General features: G+C 39.7%; 1 protein-coding gene across 2 annotated transcripts; it reads right to left on the bottom strand.

The window, feature by feature from the left end:
* Nucleotides 1-215: 215 nt before the first annotated feature.
* On the bottom strand, nucleotides 216-21,345 carry gpd2 (glycerol-3-phosphate dehydrogenase 2 (mitochondrial)). Of its 2 annotated transcripts, none has more exons than XM_061033029.1 (17): nucleotides 21,226-21,345; nucleotides 18,383-18,501; nucleotides 14,567-14,738; nucleotides 13,927-14,051; nucleotides 13,744-13,841; nucleotides 13,370-13,533; nucleotides 10,629-10,793; nucleotides 9,547-9,691; nucleotides 8,822-9,015; nucleotides 8,376-8,510; nucleotides 8,110-8,285; nucleotides 6,721-6,852; nucleotides 6,485-6,643; nucleotides 5,890-6,002; nucleotides 5,611-5,689; nucleotides 5,404-5,502; nucleotides 216-3,302 (listed from the first exon to the last, which is right to left on the bottom strand). In XM_061033029.1, exons 2-17 carry the CDS (start codon nucleotides 18,491-18,493, stop codon nucleotides 3,177-3,179), a joined length of 2,193 nt encoding a protein of 730 aa, XP_060889012.1. In that variant the 5' UTR covers nucleotides 18,494-18,501; nucleotides 21,226-21,345; the 3' UTR covers nucleotides 216-3,176. The 2 variants fall into 2 exon arrangements, with proteins under 2 accessions (XP_060889012.1, XP_060889013.1); XM_061033030.1 differs by having other exon boundaries at nucleotides 18,392-18,501.
* Nucleotides 21,346-21,359: the final 14 nt, after the last annotated feature.

The following is a 21,359-nucleotide window of genomic DNA, read 5'->3' as shown; positions in this document are numbered from 1 at the left end:
TCTCCCGCATGTCATCCCCCACTCTCTCTCTCTCCCCCTGATTTCTGACTCTATCCACTGTCCTGTCTCTCCATTAAAGGCACAACATGCCCAAAAACAAATCTTTAAAGTCACATAAAAGTCAAACTCTTGATGCAGTAAACATGCTGAGGTGTTTCTGTTCACATGTCGTCACATGTTCTGACTCCACGTATGAATGAAGTCCACACAAAGCGTTTCAGCAACCAGATACATTTAATGAGATAATTGCTTTGTTTTCTCTTTCAGTATTGGTACAGTATTTATGGAACAGTAAAAAGAAGGAATCGGACTCTCTTTGAGCGTGGATAAAGCTGTAATTTCATCCAAAGCAGACAATCTAACATGTGGACGTGGGTTTAAGTCATGCTGCCCACAAGCTATTCTCTACAGGGGGCCGATGTTGGCAGTTTGAAGGGTCCTCATGTCTCTGAGCCCCCCCCCATGTGACCGCACACTGAGTGACAGGCACAGTGTGTGTACAATGGGAGCAAACCTGTGGAATGATTCTGTAAGAAGTCCGTACAAAAATCTGAGTAGAAACCATAACATGAAGGCAATAAGGAAGCACAGTCTGCACAAAAACAGTTTGTTTTTTTTACAGTATAAAAGCTTCAGCAACAGAAGAAAAGTGAGTGCTGCCATGTTGGAAGAATTTAACCTTTTATTTCTGTTCTTCTATTCGCTTTCAGTGTTGAAAGTGCCGAGGGTAACTTTGTGTTCATGTTTAGAGACACTGCTCTGATAGCAGAGTGTCAGTGCCATGAGTTATCTTTCTGTTGGCATTATTTGATACCTTACAATCCTGGCGTTCAGACAATAATTACTCCTGCATTGAAACCAGCAGGGTTGTTCATGATCTACAAACTGAGGGGGGTTAGAGAAGCCAAAACACTGCAGACCAATACTCAAAATGTTCTCTTCCACCTTTTGTTGATTCAGAAATACAACAAAAAAAGATTTAGTACGCAAAAACAAGAAGTGTCAAATATTGTTTTAAAACTGTGTGGAATAAATAATTAACTAGTTCATCGTTGAAAAAGTCAGAAGAAAAAAAGATATAGTTAAATCTTTGGCATGAAATGTTAAACTTCATCCGACTAATTTCAAAGCTGAGTGAGAAATCCCTTTAAATATCTAAAACTATTAAAAATATCAAATCAGACATCCAGCCTAAGTTAAATAGAAAGAACTCAAAGCGTCACTATTATTATACTGTTCTCTGGTTATCTCCTCCAACATGGCCGCACACTCTCTGTTGCTTAAAAACGTATATTACAGTTTAAATACTTTTCTTTTCACAACATCTTTAAACATCTTTACATTCTCAGCATGAGTTCCTGTTTGTTTAACATCAAGTGTGGCAAAGTGAAAATGTCTTAGAGGCACATCAAGGCACGTATCATACATTCAGTGTGTGCGTTGCCTTTCATTCATTTTCACTCCCGTTGTGTCACAAAGACGCAAACAAGCATGCAGAGCAGAATTATTATTATATTATCTATATCTCACGATCCAGTTTGCTGGACGTGCGTTCATACAGCAGATCTCTCTTCACTTCAAACACACGTAGTAAAAATAAAGATCGACATTATTAAGAGGGAAAGGGCTAACAGTTAGCATGCAAATAGAAAGAAACATCTCTTTGTAATCCGTTCTTAGATCTAAAATCTTTACATTTCTGTGTGTAAACAGCTGCAGTGACGGGAGACAGAAAGAATAAATACTTTTAAAAACGTAAAGTCTGCACAGAGAAGCAGCAGTGATTTATAAACATCTCCTCGGTAACGCTAACGCTGGAAACCTCATCGTGTAAACCTCAGTGTCAGTATTGGTTTGATTTTTAGTGCAATAGATGGAAAACACAGTCAGAAAACAAGATCATCCTCCCAGTTCAGATTCTTTCCACCCCAAACAGAAAAGTTTTCTGGGTTAACAGCAGACCTCAGAAACATCTCAGAGTGCTTGAAGAACGACTCACTATTACCTGACGAGTGTTTGTAACATGCGAAGATCAGAAAAACACATTTAAATGCTCGTTTATGCTTTATTTTAGGGTCCGTTAGTCCTTTAGGTTTAGTCTCCTGGACAGATTTATGAATCTGATACTGAGATAAAACTAATTATGTGTTCTTTCTTTACAGAAATAATGTCTTACTACATCTTTGCACAATTTAATTTAAGTGATGAAATAATCAATTCATACTTGCAGAAGATTTTAAATCTTTGATGATGTTTGATGATGATTTCTGTCTAAACATTCTGGATGTTCTTCTAGTCTCCATATCAAATCCTTTGTCTTTTAAATGAATGTATACGCTGCACAATAAACACAGGAGGTCTAAAAGAGAAGTTCAGTCTGCTGGAGTGCTTATCTAAGACAGTAGCTCGATTTCTAGTTGTGCTTTACTTTCCTGCGGCGAGCGACTCAATCCGTAAATCAAGTTTTGTTGGCATCAAGTTTAAATCATTTAGTTTGTTTCTTAATGTTACTTTGAAAAGTACCAAACGTCGTTCATAGAGAAGCTCTTAACACCGTAAACATGCACTGACTGAGACTGTGGCAGGAAACGTGTGTAAAAACTTTATAGTTACATTTATTGGTACAAATCTTAGATCAGTGATTACTGGGAAGTGAAAAAAAGGCCTCTCTATGTCATGGGAACACGGCTCTGATTCTCTCTATAAAAGGATCTATGTTATATTTTGTTCTCGGAAACTTTGACAGGATTATTAAGAAGTAAAGGACCCATAAAGTAAAGCATGATTAAAAGCTTGAAGCTGACATCACGGAGAGGAAAGTGTTTCCTCAACAATCACAGTCGTGTTCAAAAGGAGTGTTGCAGAAACTAGAGAGAGAGAGAGAGAACGTAATGATTCAAATATCAAAGTTTGTTTCAAAGACAGTAGAAAACAGAGCGATTGTGTGCTGTGTCAAATCAGAGGCACCTGATGTTGGGACAAACTCTGACTTAATGAGAAATAAAAACCTCCGCCTCGACCATTAGATACGATTTCACCCAAAAACACCTCAGGAGAGATGTTGATTTGACCAAATTCTTCTCCCCGTGTGCCTGATTGCATTATTGTCATTCAAATAGCGTATTTGCATTCGCCATCTCCACCTTTTAGAGGAGCAGATTTCATCCCTGTCTGTTTTAGACTCCGCCCCCGCTGCGGTCCACGCTCACCGGCCCTCTCTTATCCAGAGTCTCCTCCGCCGCCTTCATCAGGATGGCCAGACGGCTGTCAGACAGAAGCCCCTTCTTCACGGCGCTCATCAGCTGGAAACAGCAGAGAACATAAAGTCGTATACAGCGTGTGATAAAGGTTAACCTGTCAGACCAAACGGAGGGCGAAATAATTACCTGAACAAAAATACCCCACAATGAAAGGCTTAAGAGACGTACGGTCACCTTCAAAACCCGGACTTTGACAATTAGAAAATGAAACAGACACCAAAGATGTTTGTTGACGTGTAAAAGCTGAACTGTATCAGATTTTTTTTTTTACACTCTTATATGAAATTAAAGCATTTATTTGTCTGATTGAAATAAACAGAAAACCTTCACGAGCTCTTGAATCTTCAACCTGTTAGAGTTTATCCCACTACAGTATGTGTGTGTTTGGCCTTTTTAAAGGATAAGGAAGGTATTATTTAATATTTTTCTTAATGTCAATAAATCCCCTGAAGACCAAAAACAATCATGTGTAACTCCGTCTTCGTCTGTTTCTGGAATTCTGGAGTAAGAAAAATATATAATATGACCGTGTTTATCCTTTCATGGTTTCCTTGTTCAGCTTTAACACTTTGGTGTGTTTCCTCCCTTCAGCCCTTCCCGTTGTCGTCTCTGTTCACCACAAGACTTTAATAAAGTTTTATGTAACTTTATTGTTAATACGGCAGAAACCCCTTTTCAGAGTTAGACGGATAGAGGTTTATAGAGTGTTGCGGCGTTTGATTCTCATCATGTACACTACCTGTTTGTTGTACCTAAAAGTCGTTGACGTGCAGGTCAGACGTACACACGAGCAGAAACACATATTCAGCATCACAACAGAAACAACACACAGCATCATTCTAGTCAAAAGAAATTTAGACTTTTATCTGACTCATCACTAATAACGACTGAATCGACTGTCACCGAGCGCTCCTGTAATGACCCTTGGTTCTGGACTCAGGTGAGAAGGTAATTTGTGGGTGGACGGAAGAGGACACACTTCAGGCCTCGTTACACGAGTCGCTAGAGACTCTTCTCTTTAATTAGCTCCATCTAGTCCAGTTAAGATTTCACACCTTCAGTTTACAGCAGCGGATGTTCAACCTTCTCACAGCTCAGGTCAAGTGTTTTCTCTTTTCTTTAGCAATGGGTCGATTTATGCTGCGGATTCAGTGACCAGCATGTTTGAGGAGGAGAGTGTTTTATTTATCGTGGTAACAATTCTTAGACGAAAACCGAATAAAGAAAGAATGTTTGAAGCCTCTATTTTCTGATAGAAGGTTTGATTATCTACGATAGAAAAACGTCTCGTTTATTTACATTTTTAAGTCAACAAATTCCTGACAAGAACGGTTTTTAACTTAAATCTTGGAGTTTAAAAATCGGAATAAATATGCAGATAAAAGTCAAATTCCATGACACCTCTCAAAGCAAAACAAAGCAGAAGATTGAAAGCAGGAATTGGCTGCAGTGACAAAAACTCAGCGGTTGTTTGTGTGTGTGTGTGTGTGTGTGTGTGTGTGTGTGTGTGTGTGTGTGTGTGTGTGTGTGTGTGTGTGTGTGTGTGTGTGTGTGTGTGTGTGTGTGTGTGTGTGTGTGTGTGTGTTGGATGGTGCTCCCCTGGGTTTCTATTATCCGGCCTTCATGTCTTCAGTCCTGTTTGTTCTGCAGGTACTGACAGAGGTGTTAGCCTTTAACGCTTCCTCTCATTAGCTGCACATCTGGAACATTTTGTAACATATTTCCGGTTTCTATGTTCTTACTCTTAAAATGTTTATTTGCTCAGTTCAAGATAACATTTGATGAAATTCAAAAAACATGTTTCTTATCACGTTCATTACAAATCTCTAAAACACAGTGAATGGAAACGAGTAGAAATCATATTTGTTAGTTGTGTTTCTGTGAATAAAAGGCTTTTTAAGGACTTAATCATGGACAACAAATACTAAAATTAAAACAGTTTAAGTAACATTGTGATGAACATCTCACAGCTGAGCATCAAAATAAGATGTAAAAAATGATGGTTGAAAAATAACGGTAACAAAGCATGACAGTAGTTTGTGTCTACAGTGAGATGCTGATATTAAAAAGTGACATGTGAACGATCAGACGTCTTCATGTCCTCGCTTAGCCATCGCTGTGTGTGAGCGTGTGTGTTACGTACCTGCAGGAATTCATCAATCTCCACCTGTCCGTTCTTGTTCAGGTCCACCTCATTCAGGATCTCATGGAGGGAATTTTCATCAATCTGCACGTTGATGCTCTGCAGAGAAGGAAAACAAGAGCGAGGATCGATAACATATCCGTGAGACAAAGTGTACAAAGACACAAAAGAGAAGAAGAAGAAGAAGAGGGGTGAAAGTTAACTCACATCCAGGACCTGCTGCACGTCCACAGTGGTGATGAATCCTTTGCTTTCTTTGTCAAACTTATGGAAACGCTTCTTGTACCTGAAAAAGGGACATAAAAAGGTCAAGGCCTTGTTTGCTTTGTGATATTTTCTTTCACTTCTTTTATTTCACGTTGATAAAAACAGCAAACAGGGGAGGACAGGTGTCCTGTGGGAATAATCTTGCTCTCTGATCTAGTGAGTGATAAAAAAAGCTTGTACGTTTGGATGTGTTTTCAAAAAAGGAGGAGTAATAAGTACCTGACTACTTCCTGGTAGTCCAGGTTGATATCAGTCGTCTTGGTCAGCTGCTCAGAACGAGACCTGTAGCCCATCTCGTGGTACAGAAACTTCTTTGCTGCTTCGAGCTCCGCCTGAGGGAAACATTAGCAGAGCAATCGAGAATCTGAGGATTGTATTGCTTTGTCTTTCTGTGACAAAATAGACCAGGAAATAAACTGTACTCTACGTGAAAACAACAGCCTTCTATGAAACGATTAAAACTACAATAATAACCTTTGATTAACGTCTTCACAAAACTATCAGTAGTCTTGACATTTTTTTTGTTGTACAGAGCTTCTGTAAGAGTTCAGTGTGTCCTGTGTTAACAATAAGAGCTTAAAATAGTTCAGAGTTCAGCTTTCATGCAACACATATCACTTCTTCTCTTTCATACACAGACTGAGCTTCTCCTCTCAGGGCATGAAGGGTGTGGACCTTTCTTTTGTGAGCAGATGGAAGAGGAAACACTGCAACAACTTCAAAAAACCTCCAGGGATTCAAGCATTGTATGAAACAGAGCAGGTTTTCTGCAACAGGGAACTTTTACACAAACTCAAATCCCCTGAAAACTCACTGTCTTCTTCTCCTCACTCCAGCCCAGCTCTTTCCCCATGATCTGCACGATGCGAGGCAGGGCTTCATCGGCCGCCTGCACGTTCAGGAAGCCCAAACGTGTTCGTCTGGCGATCACATCGATGGCTGTGCAGGCGTACTCCTTCATCGCATACAGTACCTGAGGCAGAAGAGCCACGTCAGGTTAACATAAAGAAACAAAAAGAAGAATTTGAGAAGCATTAAATCGTACTCCACCTCGCTCTCGATGTAAGGGAACTCTGACACCAATCTTTTCCCAACGATCGGCCATCTTTGCCCGGTGACCTGAGCCATCTTGGCCACGTCGAATGCTTTCGCTCCGTACGTTGAGGCCAGATGCTGAGCAACCTGTATGTGAAGGTAAAAAAATAAAATTGAGATAAACCAACCAGTCAGCGTCACAAAACAGCACAAATGTAATAAGCCCAATAATACCCAGCGAGCAGCTCATAAAGGCAGAAAGAGACTCTGGGAGGCTAAATAACGTACGTTCTTACATTTTCTCTTACATAACAGTTGAAGCATATAAAGCAGTAAAACCTTTATATCATGATAATTCAATAAAGACACTCTCCTATCTGAAGCCACTGTGTAAACAACATACAGTATATTGTAATGGCAGCTCTGGATGGGTGCACGAGTGATTTTACCTATCGGAGTAGAGCTTTTGAAGAGTTAGCTCTTGCGCCGTTTTGTCATTGAGTTGTCATGTGTTTACAGAAAACGAGAGGCCTATTTGCTATTCAGATCGTTGGCGTGCCGATCATGTGAAAGGGCAAACGCTGTCCAAATATCAACAGTGACCTTTTAGAAATATTGGAGCAAACAGCCGAACGGCTCTAATGAGGAGTAAGTAGACTGTGCGACTACTTTTCCTTCTTGAAACTATGTTTTATTGGATTCAATGAAAACGCACTGGCTAATTATTGGAAAGATGGCGTGTAGCTGTTGTAAATCAATGCGCCCTTACTTAATGCCATTGATAAAAGTGTACAGTGCAGTTCAACGCGTGTCCAGTCTTTTGTGTAGCAGAAATGTCAGCATTGTTATAGCAGCAGCTTTAATGTCAGCTCAACTGCTGAAGAAGATAGTGAGAGTGTGCATGCATTTGTGAGGTTTTACACGTTTGTTTGTAGGGGAGTGTGTGTCTTGGTATGTGTGCGGTATGTGAATTCTTCAACGTCTTGTCATGCCATAAATGTTTAGGAAGTCAAAGGGGGCTGAACTGCTGTTTCGAAATAATTACACTTCCCCCTGTGAGGTGAACACAAATCTGAAAATGTGCTGTTAGATTGGAGCTATTTCATGAAGTGAGAGTAGCTTTCTGAAGTCTCAGTGCTACATAAGGGTTGTTTCTAGCACATTGGAACTTTTTTTGTGACAGTTGAGGTCTGACTAACAATCTTAATTATGTCATCTTGTCGGCCCCTTTTCTTCTGCAGAGCTTCACTTACATTGTGCAATATTTAGTTTTGACACACTTACCGTGTTTGGTAAATGTGTTCCTGATACATTTGCTTTTCTTGTTTTGCTGTTTGTTAGAAAGTGGTCCTCTTTTTAATCAGGGTTCATGATGTTTGTGATCAGAAAAACCTGTTGCTTTACCTCTTGCTCCAGCCCGTAATCCTGCACCAGGCGGATGTAGAGTGTTGGCGTCCAGCCCTTTGCTCCCTCCAGCATCAGACCCACAGTCTTACAGGGCTCCGCTGAGAGGCTGTGAGATTTGACAGCTGCGTCCAGAGTCTCCTCAGCCATTGACCTGTAGGTGGTCCACTTTCCACCTGCATACACAAAATAAAAACCATCTTACCATAGTAAACACGCAGCATTGGTGAGCAGGTTTAAAGAGATAATGCTAAAGGCTCACTGACCAGCGATAGTGACCAGTCCGCTGTCACTGATGCTCACGATGTGGTTTCTGCAGATGGACTGAGTGTCTTTGGAGTCTGGGTCCGTCACAAGGGGTCTGATGCCGCTCCACGCTGCCAACACGTCTCCTCTACGTACTGTAGACATAAAAAAATTGTCACTTTGCAACCAGAGTACTTTGAACCTTACTTGATAAGGCCATATAGTAATGTGTTCATCCATGAAAACTGTCATGAATCAAAAATATGTCTTTTTGTTTTCAATGTCTTCTTCTAGTGGAAGCTTGTTCACTCTTAATTGGCAGTAAACTTTAAGACAGAAATATGATCTTTATAAGTAAAAGGGTAGGTTGTTTAAAATGTAAATGAGGTTGGGAACAAAGTTTTCCCTACTTTCAGAAATTCAGTTTTGTCTTTGGCTGTTCAAAGATCAACATCATGCTCTTTACCTTCTACGTCAGGGCTGAGGTAGTTGCGGACCTCCCTCAGGATGAAGTTGATGTCGTCCTCTCCCGGGATTGGGTGGGCCGTCACGTTGGTTGGCGTGTCTGTGGTCCCGGCGATGGTCATCTTCTCCCATGGCAGGAAGAAGATGACGCGCCCGTCACTTGTGGCTGGATCGAGGAGACCCATGTTGTCTGGGCTGCGGGGCAATAAAATATAGGGACAATGTTTTTTTATAGTAGAATGAGTAGAACCATAAAATGTTATTAGATCTACTGCTTCTAGGAAAACAGGATGCGAGGAAAAAAGCATGTAGGTAGTAAGAGAGAGATGGCAGAGGAGAAAATAGGCAGAGATGGAAAATATGTCGGAAGAAGAGGAGGCGGTGAGGGGACAGATAGCGGCAGGAGGAAGAGAATTAGGTGGTTGGCATTTCTGCCGCTGTTCAAAGGGCTCCCGCTCCCTCGGGTTTTGCTCAATAAGCTTGGCTGAACTTTAAAAAAGCCCCTGACTTCAACAAAACTCACTCTATTACTCTGCTGTATTTTAACCACAGAAGATTGTCCTGTGCATGACGTATAGGTCAGCTAATAGCTTAGCCAGTTTATTGTTTACACATCAGAATGAGGAATAAATAAACTTAAAAAAACAAACACCGGATGGGAAGTTAAAAGAACATCATCAGGACTTCTAAAAAAGACAGTTTATATCTATTTTAAGTGTGTCGTACCTGTAGTAACCAGGGATGACAATGTGAACACCTGCGCTCGGTTGGCAGATGTTTGCAGTCTCCTGGTTGTCCATTTTCCTCAGAGAGTCGGTGAACGGGCCGGTGGCATTGATCACACACTTTGCCTTCACATCAAATTCATTCCCTGTATGAGAGAAATAATGAGGTTAAAAACCAAACATCTATTGTGCCATGTTTCTAACAAATATACACTTTCAAAATTACTTTTTTGGGTTTTGTTTTTTTCAAACTGAAAGTTAGATTTTACAGACTGAACATTAAATAGCTAAATGTTAGCTATGGAAATAAATAGTTTTAAAACTCTATGGGTTGGCTGATGTGTTTCAAAGTATTATTGTTTCATCATAACGCCAGACTTATTAAACCTGTTGTTTTTTCATTTATGTTCCCATCCAGGTCACACCAAAGTTGCACGACCTTCCTCTCCAGATGATCATATGTTACTGTTTGTTATTAAATGTATCATTTTTAAACTATAATTTATTTACTCTTTGGGTTTTATCAGACCTTTTTCAGCGCCCGTGCTAGGTTCAGTAAAATCTGCCCTTTCTTACACACCCAGATATTTAATATTAGAAATTCAATCACTGATTACTGCCTGAAAAACAACATTATTTTCAACATCTACTTTCTTTTTTTCTTTATCTAACCTTTGACATTACTGAAATCAATTCAATACTTTTCCACGCTGTACAGGAAACCTGATGGTGTAAAAAAGTTCAATAACATGAAATGATACAGACTGGATCATCAAAAGAAAGCGAGAGGAAAGATTGTACCAGTAAGAAATAAACTTGAATTAATGCCATCATTTAGAAACATGTACAGATGAAAGGTGATGTTTGCATTGTAATGACGTTTGCATGTAAATCTTTATTTATATAGCATCTTTAAACACAGATTACAAATTGCTCTATCAACAATCCATAAATACAAACGCCTTCAAGATAAATATACATACGGACAAAAAGTATAGAGCAACTAATAATAATTTTAAAAACTCTAAATAGGAATCCTTCACATATGGGACTTGTTCATTTTTATCTAAGTGATTTTCTTACCTGTGATGACGTCCCTGCAGCGGGCTCCACACACCTTCTCCTGGCCGGTCTCAGGGTCCTTTTTCTTCAGCAGGTGGACCACCTCCGTGTAGTTGGCAACAGCAGCGCCGTAGCGTGCGGAGGTGAGGGCGATGGCGAGGTTCATCCGGGCGTCGTTGTGCTGCCCTGAAGGAGACGGAAAAGTAGAGTGTGAGAAAAAGGAATTAATTCAGATAGACTTCTGACCCTAAAAGTATTAAAATGTTGTGTCTTAAACCTCTTTCATCAGAAAACATGTATTTGATTAGAGAAAAAAAACTTCATACAATACTAATCAGAGGAGAGCATAAAAACATAAAGCCAGGAGCGCTCAAAAATGAAAATGTTACACTTTCTTCACTTGAGCATATTCTTCCATACAGTATACCACAGAGGATTTCTGTCACATGATGATTCATGTCTCAAAATGGTGACTTTTATCTGCAACTGAGCGATGGGGTAAACATCATTAACGACTAGCTTTGAAATAAAAGGATTTGGGACATTAAACAGGTTTCTGGAATAAAGTGTTTTTAAACCGCAATAACACACTTTAGTTTGTTTTCCAGAGCGAAATATACCAGCCAGCCAATTCTTAATAACAGGAGAAGGTCTACACAATAGCTGGTTAGTGTTTGTAAAAATAAAAACATCCCTGTTTTTGTCGGTGGCAGCAGCAGCAGTAGTCACCCAGACAGCCAGAGAAATATCTGCCGCTGCTCAGCCGCTCCGACCAACGACGACGCTTCTCTGTGCTCTACACCGCCGGGAGAGAAGGTCAGATTTCGAAATGTCACCGCCGTGATTGTTCCAGACGGCATAATTGGAGAAAAGACGCCCCACCCCTCCACTATCCCTCCACCATCCCTTCCCCTTGGAGCAGATGATGGCGGGTGATGGAGAAGGGGTGGGGGGAGGAGGAAATCTAACATATGCTGCTTTGCACCAAAGATGTGCTCTTCCTCTCCAGGCTGCAGTAAATCCACAAACCTGACCATTTATATTTTCACATTTTGAGGTTATAATTTATGCTGCATTTGTATTCCATTTAAACAACTTAAGACCTAAGTGAGAGCCACATTTTAAGATCATGCATCATTCATTTTTAGGACAAATATTTCATGTTTCATCCCTTAAATAGTCCTTTAGAGATGTTTTTTGTTTCTAGAAATTAGACCCGTCAGCCAGTTCTCATCAGACATGACGAGTTGATTTTCACAAGTTGCCTACGGACACACTGTTGTTATTTTTGTTGTCGGAAAGACTGAAAGAAAAGGACGCACGCCATCGGCACTGAGTTCCTCGCACTCAGCTGGACTCTGAGCATATGTTTGATTGTGTTCTGGAGCCATCTGGGGAACACGCAACCTTTAACGCCACAGGGAAAAAGAGGGCTTCCCACCAGCCTGTCAACACGTTTTGTGAGCACCAGTGGAGATGTCAGCACTTGGGGCAACAATAAATCTATTTTAACAGATAGTAATCTCCTGTCATGTCTAAATCTCAAGATTTGTATACAATTTAAAAATGTCATCTCATTTGGAATTCTATTTTTTTATTGGCATTGTTTTTATCCCTTTTTTATTTTGCACTGATTTACAGAGAGTGCTTTTGATGTTGAAATGTTGAGACAGTTAAGTTTACCCTTATAGCATCCTTAAAGACTCCTCCCACCCTGCCCACAGACTGTTTGCCCTCCTGCCCTCCGGTAGGCGCTTCAGAAGCCTCCGGACCAGAACCAGCAGACTGAGGAACAGCTTTTTCCCCAGAGCTGTCTACTGAACTCTGCCCCCCAAACTCTGAACTCTGTCTCCCTCTGACCCCCCTTCCCCTCCACATCACCTCACACCCATCATCCCCCCACCATTCCTCCTGGTCATACACACACATCTCTCATCCACCTGTATTATAGTATGTTCATATCACCTCAATAAGTTATCGACCTGTACAAAATGTCAATATTCTGTATATTATCTGTAATCTAGTATAGCATGCTCACTGCACCTTAATCTGTATATTATAATCCTAAAAATATATTTATATTTATAGCATTTATTTATATTTATAGCATCCCATTAATCCAGCCATATATACCCAATAATTCACTCTTTTTTAGTCTACATCTGTAAATTTTGTAATTACTGTACATAGCACAGATTCTTGCACTTTCTGCTTATTGCACTTCTGGTGAGATGCCAAACCTCATTTTGTTACTCTATACTTGTATATGTGTAATGACAATAAAGTTGAATCTCAATCTCAATCTCAAAGTCTTCTGTTGATCAGAAGCATGTTGAGACGCGTTGATACATTTCTATACTTGCTATACTATAACAGATTTAGTTTATATTCTTAGAGAGACAGATTAAATAGCCATTGCAGTATTTTCTTTAACCAGACAAAGTCTGAGGAGAAATGCTGGAAAAACGTTGTTTCCACAGATTTTCTGCAGAGTTTTAAGACACAGACACCTATTAACTGTCAGGGGCATAAATCAAAATGTGATAATTATGTGGCTAATGGCTTACCCATCATATCTACTGCTAAAGGAAAGAGACAAGCCAGAAAAGGGCAAAAGCACAAACAGTGACTCAGCAAAGGTGAGTAATGAATCAACAAATGAACCGTGTGTTTTAGAATACTGTCCACACGGGCAAACATCATAATGAAATTATCAGGTTTAATGCAAACTGAGCCTGGAGAGCTGTGGAGCCCTGACTCACCATCATAGTAGACGATGGCTCCCACCAGCTTGTCCTTCTTGAGCATGGGAAACAGCTCCAAGGCTTTTGTCTTACTGAGGACGTAGCTGCTCTTCAGGCACTGGATCCCAGCCACCAGGTCGTACATTTTGATCCCTGCCCAATAGTAAGGCAACTGCCACCATCTAGGGAGTAAACACAGGGAATGAAGAGAAGTTTTCACAATTTTTTCTACAAAGAGGCCACAACAAGCATTCAGAAGCTGGTGTTAATTTTCCATCCAGATACATAGAAACTAAATTACATTTATTATAAGATACAATGCATCTTCCCAGCAGAATATAAAAAATATGCTTTTAAAAAAAAAAATTCCCTAACATGTGTGGTGCACTTACTTGTAAACAGGAAGCATGATTGGCAGTGGTGCAGACAGGTGGGGAGCGATCTCCAGGAGGTTGGCTCGCTCATGCAGGGCCTCTTTCACCATCATGTACTGTTTCAGTGGACAGAAAAAGAAGATGAAGAGAAAAGAGCAAATAACTGATATGTGAATGAAAAATAAGAGTACAAATACAAACCTGTTCGTAGTCTAACTTCATGATGGCCTTCTGGAGATAGCGGACTCCACCGTGAATTAGCTTTGTACTCCGGCTGCTCGTCCCCGAGGAGAAGTCGCTTCTCTCCACGAGAGCAGTCTTGAGGTCTAGAAAAAAACAAAACGTTAACGGTGAAGGGTAACTACAAACATCTGCACAATGTTCCGATAATGTTACTGAAAAGCTTCTTCATGTTACAGGCTGTTAAACTATTTCTGAATCATTGCAATCCAGAAGATAAAACATAAAAAGAAACATTTACTTTCACTCACAGAAAAACTGTTACTTAAATACAAGAAAGCTCCCACTGTCTATAAATAAAATAAAAATACAGTATGTCATATATTTCTGTTGAAAGTGCACATCTTAAACACCCTTATTTCAGCCCTTTGACAACACATTAATAAAATCACAAAATGTGTTTTTAAGCACAATATGTAGTTTTAAAGGTATATTAGTTTTCACAGGACAGCCAATAAACTATCACAACATTATCCTGCTGAAAAGGGAGAAGCCTTATGAAAAGTTCACCTGAAAAGTGTCCCTATGGATGTTTAATAGGCCACATAAGGACACATCATTCCCTTGTCATCATTGTTCGAACGTATATTGTTATTCTTACTGCGTGTGACAGCGTCTAAGGCACATCCTGCCCCCGTGGCTCCTCCTCCTACGATCAGAACGTCAAACTCCTCAGCGTTCTGCAGCGCGGCGAGCTGTGCCTGCCGAGAGGGAAACTCGTCGGCGTAGGGAACCCTCAGCTCAGCTTCTGCAGCCACATGAGCTAACCGAGCCTGGATGTGACACAGATACGACGGCATTGACCCGATGAGCAACAGTACAAAGATTGTCATCTAGACTTTCTGCGTTGAATGTATCTATGTTATTTTCTGTAAATTTGCAGACAATGTAGCAACACTTTCCTTGAGGTGCCTTTGAAACATCATAAGCAGCGTTCTATGTTCAATATGTTTATGTATAATCCCTGCATTATATTCACCTCATTAAATTACATGTGATATATTGCATAATGACTCCCAAGCAATCATTTTAATACATTATGGATTTAGCGTGAATGGGTAATGACATTATTGTTAGACATACATATGCTCATAATATGCATTAGTGAGTTGTCATGGATGGAATATAATTTATGAAAGGTGGCATGAATTAATTACAGGGATTATATGAAGTGGCGGCCGTGACAATGGTCATGACTTTAAGACTTCACGATCGTTATTGTAACTGTCATGGAGATATTCTCAATTTAATTTACAAGTTAAACACAGCCCAACTCATTTTCTGCTGATGCTGATTTCTGTAAGTTGTTTTGATGATTAGTTTCAAGACAAAGCAGTTCAGTTGTAGGCGCCCATATCCACTCTTTGTTTTGTTGTTGATTTTTTTGAGAGATTTGTAATCAATAAACGCCCTGAACAGGAAAGTTTACTTTTGAAAAATGTGGCCAAACAACTAAAGAGCAATAGTTTCTGAACTTTCTTGACAAATTTGGTCATACAAACATCCTGTTTTGATATTAAAATAAGCTTGTTTATCAGTGTAGTTCTATAATAAATAATGCAACATTTACCAACACTTTTAATGTCACTTTCATGAACTTATTCAGTTGTAAGATTTTCTTATATAAGATCTTTACATTTATAAATAATAATAAAAAAGCTGTAACAATAGCTAACAAACTTGATCTATTGAGCTACAAAGTACTTACAAGTGTAGCTTTAACTTCATCTTAAGAGTTATAGATGTAAGTTACTTATAATATATAAAGATTTTTTGTATTGTTTTATTTCGTTTTATTTGATGCTTTGCTTTTCCAGCACATCCAACAATGATCTTTTAATCTCAGATTCGAGATTAGTTTTCTGAAGATCATTCCTGGCTGCATAAATCTGATATATAACGTGCTTATGATGTCTCTTTGTCACCTGAGGTGTTGCTAAAAAAAAGACAAAACAAAAAACTCTTTTAATTGATGGAAGCAAAGGAAAGTTGGATGAGGGTCACTATGTGCTGCAACATGCTGCTCAGCTTTGCAAAAGAAGAGAAAAACACAATTTACGGTAAATCATATTCCAGTCATTCATTGTTTGATTAGCAAAACCATTAATTTTAAGGCATAAGCACAGTAAATACAAGACAAGCACAGCTCTCCTCTGATTGGATGAGGTGGGATTTCACCTCTAATGAAAGATTTATTCATATTTCCAGTTAGCAGTAGGAGCTAAATGATTGCATCAAGCTGCTTTGAAGCAAACGTGGCATTAGACTTGCAAATAGAAGCAGGCGTTTGTAATTTAGGCCCACGACCACAAACAAAGACGGTGATATAATCATTGTCTATTTTCGATGATGCATACAGATAAACACCGTCGCAGAATTAAGCACCAGCGTGGCCCCCTGTAATCAAGTTAAGTCACAGCGCAGCCCATGCTAATAGCCAATCGGCCGCTGTCTTGAAAACTTTCCCGCTGCCATATGCCCTTGTAAAGGAGACAAGACTGACGTTCATGTCATCAGCAGTGCAATTACTGGGATTAGAGGCATGCATGATTACAAACTATTGTGAAAAAATAATTATAATTAATCAGGGTCGACATCTTGCTTACCAATCCAGTCTTGGTCGAGAGGAGGAAGGTGGGCAAACAGAGGTATCGCGTGGACACAAAACAGAGTTCACATTAGGTTGTACAGTCAAATAAAGGCCTGTACTTAGCTCGGAGTCTGCCTGAAATAGGTCTATGTCGGGTCAAAAGTCAGGAGAGAAACACACAGCTGCTTGTCCATCTCAAGTGAAGTCACACCTCATGGTTATTTATGTTCAAAAGGATGGTCAGTGGTCGCGTTTCGAGGTTTGAACTGTCTTTCAAGGACAGCTGTGCTCTCAGTGTCACCAGTCATGAGGTGAGAATACTTGTAAAGTCTTGCCTGTTGTTCATTGTCTTTTCTTCATTCTTTAACTTTACTTAGTCACGTTGATACATTTAATTTTAGTCTATTTCAAGAAGCTATTCAGAAGAGAAATTCTGGAGAGTTTAGGGATGACGGGTCAGTGTGGCCAGTAGATAAACACAAAACTTACAATATATCAAACAAGTAGTTGGATTCAATTCTGAATTTATAAAATATGGTACTAAATTTGTACAATATTCTGCTTAAAACATGTTCCCTGAGTGCTCAAAATGAACAACAGTTTAAAGTCTGTATTCATAAACCTCTTCTGGGAGAAATGATTGAATTTAAAAATTTGGCTAGGAGCTTGGACTGGCTTCAGCTGTGTTTCCTTGGCAACCAGCACAACTATAAACTAATTTACCAACTCGCTACAAATGAAAAGCTCTACATGAAAGAAATTCACTGATGAAACATTTTCAGATACCCTCATGTCTGAATGCAAATTAAGACATAGACAGGTAGCTTAGCATAAAGGCTTGCAACAGATGGAAAATGTTAGCTTGGCTGCATCTGAAAGTAACAAAATCTGCCTACTTAAAAACATGTTGTATCTCATTTGCTAAGAGCCAGTTTCCTTCTTTACGTTTGTTGCACCGTTTCTCGGCTTGAACAAAGTTAGCCAGCTGCAGATTGACTGACATGAGAGTGGTGTTAATCTTCTCATGTATCGCTCCTCAACCTTAAATCAACCTTTCCCAGTCAATTCCCATAACATAAAAGCAGCTGCACCTCCAAAAGAACAAGCTGTGTTCATTCCTATTTAATTATTGTACACAAATATGTCGCTGTGCCAGAAAGGAAAATGAAAACACATGGAGGTTGTAGCCTACATATGTTTCATAGAGGTTATACAACAAAACAAGCCGGGTGATAAGTCAAAGTCAAAGTCAAGCAATCAATAAATTTTTATTTGTATAGCGTCAACTCATAACAAGTGTTATCTCGAGACACTTTACAAAAAGCAGGTAAAATACCTTACTCTTTGTCTGTTAACATTACAAAAGAGCAGGTAAAAGACCTTACTTATTGCTATATTACAAAGACCCGGCCTGTGATTCATCGTTATTTCTAAGCATTTCAATGATAATGATGGGAGCTAATGCATCTTGTACACCAGCTGGAAAGGCATACTTTAAAATTCAAATAAAAGTAAACACACTTTGGAGAGGAAAGAAACCACATTCCTAAATCTATTATATGTGGGCATGCCCATACAGGCACTCCCTCTCAGTTTAGAAGACTTTTCAGGCCAGAGAAAAAGTTTGTGTTTAGATTCTGAACTGAACAGTTGGAAAAGAGTCTAAACAGCATATAGAGTAAAACATTTGAGTTTCAAGAACAAAATATTTAAAAGAAGAAGGCTTTAAAATATTGTATCTGCCTTCAAATCCTTCAAAATGTACGTTCTTAAGCTCATGCAACAAAAAAGCAAAGCAGCACAAGGTGAGGGATGATATCTTTCCACCAAGCCTACCTGTGTCTTCCTGTACTCGATCAGCTGTGACAGGCCAAAAGCCGTAGCCACCGCCCCGCCACCTATGATCGCTGTCCGTTTCAGAGCCTTCCTGAACGCCATCGTTGGCCCTGTAGAGAAGAAAAGTAAAGTGCAGCGAGGAGACGCAGCAGGGACGTCAGTAAAAAAAAGACAGGAATATCTAGGACAGATAGATATCCAAAAAAAAAAGAGACATTCAGACGTGTTTACACCTGCATTTGCCTGAAAAATTTGCCGGCGGGATGGTGAGTTGACTGATGACAAAAGTTCTCCAGGCAAAATCGACCCTCGTATAACCTGTTATACAGAGCTGAAACTTCACAGTAAACTATCCACACTGCATATGGAAGTTGCTACAGCTGAGAGCACTTAACAGAATGACTGATATATGAGTTTAACCCTGAGGATAACGGTGACAAAGGGTTTCTTGGAGAGTAAAGACAGAGATAGATCTATTCTGCACTGACAAAAGTAATAAAATATGAGAATATATAATAAAACACTGGCTTGTTTTAGAAATGCTTTTCATTCTTTAATGGCTGACTAAAACGATACCAATACTCTTAAAACCAAACTGATTCCAAAACATGACTTCCTCACAACATTTGCAGTATTAACTTAGTTTTTTAAATGACCTCAAACTGAATTTGGCATTTTTTTTAATCCATTCTTATCAATGATCAGTGCATCTATGTGAGATATACATGGAATTGAAGACCTCATATCCTGGTTTCATGATAAACTGTATTACATGTGGTAGATTTAGAGTACATCTTAACATTTTCAGAGGTTGGCTGACTCCTCCTTCTCAAAGTCATTAACTGAAAATATTCATGGATACTGTCAAATAAGCTCTAGCATCGAAATATTAGTTAACCTTATTTACGGTGGCATTCATAGCCCACATATGAATCAAATCCTACTCTGTGACATACCACAGGATTTCACACCATATCACATTCTGTTCACTACCTCTAACTGTGAAAGCCGGACATTACAATAATTAGCCTGGAGGAACACTTATGACTGGAACCTGTTGATCGGTGTAGCTTCGCCAGCTGAACCACAAAAACAAAACCGGATGTACCGTAAAACCTCAAATAACAGCCCATCCCAATTTAAGGCCCAGTCCCTTTTACTAGCCTGGAGTAGCCATACGTTTTGACAAATAAAGACATGTCTACATTACAGGCCCCTAGGCATTTAGTGTTGAAAGAGTTTGTTGATCAAATTTTGTTTTTTAAAAGCCGCAGGACACAAAAACATTAAGATGAATGACAACATCTGTCGGAGATGCACGGAATAATGCCCGTATGTGTTACAGACAGAGGCACAAAGGGAAACAATTCACAAACAAATGAGTCCAACAAAGAATTTTCTGGGAGTCAGTTGTACAACCAGGCAAGCAAAAAAACAACCACATCCTCTAGAATCTACTTCCAACTCTTTCATTTTAGACTGAAAAACATTTTGCAACACCAGTTCCTTGAGTTTCAAGTCATTCTGCAACAAATTCCAGGCTGAGGGTGCACAATGTAAAGCCCTGTTACAGATTCTGTCTGAGCATTTGGGACAGAGAGCATAAAGATGTCCTGAAAATGCAATGAGCATTGTTCAGTACTTCTCTGAGTGATTAAGAGAAGTACTGAACACTTAGGTAGTGTCAGAGCAGACCAAGAATTGCCTTAAAGGTGTAAGAGCCTACAGGTTGTCAGAGAAGGCCATCCTACTCGAGTGTACAACTCACAAGTGTGCGTCAGAGCTTTACAAGTAGAAAAATGTAACCACAAGGATGCATGGTACGCTGTATTAACCATTTGGCCATGTGTAGGAATAGGAAAAAAGGAAGCGTGCATGACAGCAACAATGTAGGTGTCTTCTGCTCATTGCACATAAAGACCGACTATTTTTTAACCTATATGTCCACTCAGTGCTAAAGTCTAAACATAGTAATTACTTGTATTCTGCTGATAGCCGGCTGTGCATTACAAAATTAGCTTGGGACACTGGGGGTCACCAGACTCTCCTCCTTATTTAGGGGGTCATGACCTGTACATTTTGGGAACCCCTGGCCTAACACAGGTATAAAAAAAAAGTTTTACGGTAACCAGAAGATGTAACTATTCCTCCTCTTTCACACTACTCTCTTTCACTTACATCAGCCTGCAGACTCATTATGAGTCAGCACATGAGGGGGCTTCCTCACTGTGAAGGGGCTTTCCTTTTTTCTTTTTTACAGTGGACGGATCCTGTTGACAGTCTGTTTAGTTTAAGCCCCATGTATTTTCACAGAATAACAAGGATGTGTAGTACAGATCAAATTCACAAGAGCAGGTTTCCTCTTCAACAGCAGGTGGTAGTATATTATACAGTTTTTATTGCTTTATTATTCAGTTGTCCATTACCACTCAAGAGGAAGTCGCCGTTTTTAACCCTGAAATCTTTCAGAGCTCAGTTTCATGCAAACCAGCCGCTAGCTTCGTCTTAACAGTCACGACTAAGCGCTTTACGTTATAAAAATAAGACGAGTTATAATTACACCTCCACGGGAAGAAACAGGCTAACATTGTAGGAATATAACAGCTGCTTTCACGGTTCAAAAATAACGAAATAAAACACATTAAATTAGCATGTCCTTTGATATAATAACTATAAAGAAGAGGGATTTCTTCGTTGTCATGGAATCACAAAGCTCGCAGATGTTGCTCCGCGTTTTGGCTCTAGGCCAACGAAAACAGGGACACAACTAAGAAGGGAAATATTTAAAAAATGTCCACAAGACACTCAGTGATAGATTAGACACTTACACTTACAGGCTTTCTTGCTTTGTGGCTGAGTAAAACTCGCTCGGGGCGATGCTGGGCGGCGACTGAGGACATCGGTTGTTATCTAAAACCGTAGCCTGGGTTTGACAGCTACAACCAGGAAGCTGAGCAGTGAGGAGCGA

The sequence above is a fragment of the Labrus mixtus genome, chromosome 24, assembly GCF_963584025.1.
Source record: "Labrus mixtus chromosome 24, fLabMix1.1, whole genome shotgun sequence".
NCBI classification, from domain to species: domain Eukaryota; kingdom Metazoa; phylum Chordata; class Actinopteri; order Labriformes; family Labridae; genus Labrus; species Labrus mixtus.
This window is presented reverse-complemented; position numbering and strand designations above follow the sequence as displayed.

Excerpts from the sequence above, each read along its gene's own strand:
- gpd2 (XM_061033029.1), bottom strand. The coding sequence starts at position 18,493 with ATGGCGTTCAGGAAGGCTCTGAAACGGACAGCGATCATAGGTGGCGGG. Across the intron at positions 6,003-6,484 it reads GGAGTGAGGAGAAGAAGACA|GCGGAGCTCGAAGCAGCAAA; the intron begins GTGAGTTTTCAG and ends TGTTTCCCTCAG. Across the intron at positions 5,690-5,889 it reads GACTACCAGGAAGTAGTCAG|GTACAAGAAGCGTTTCCATA; the intron begins GTACTTATTACT and ends TCCCTTTTTCAG.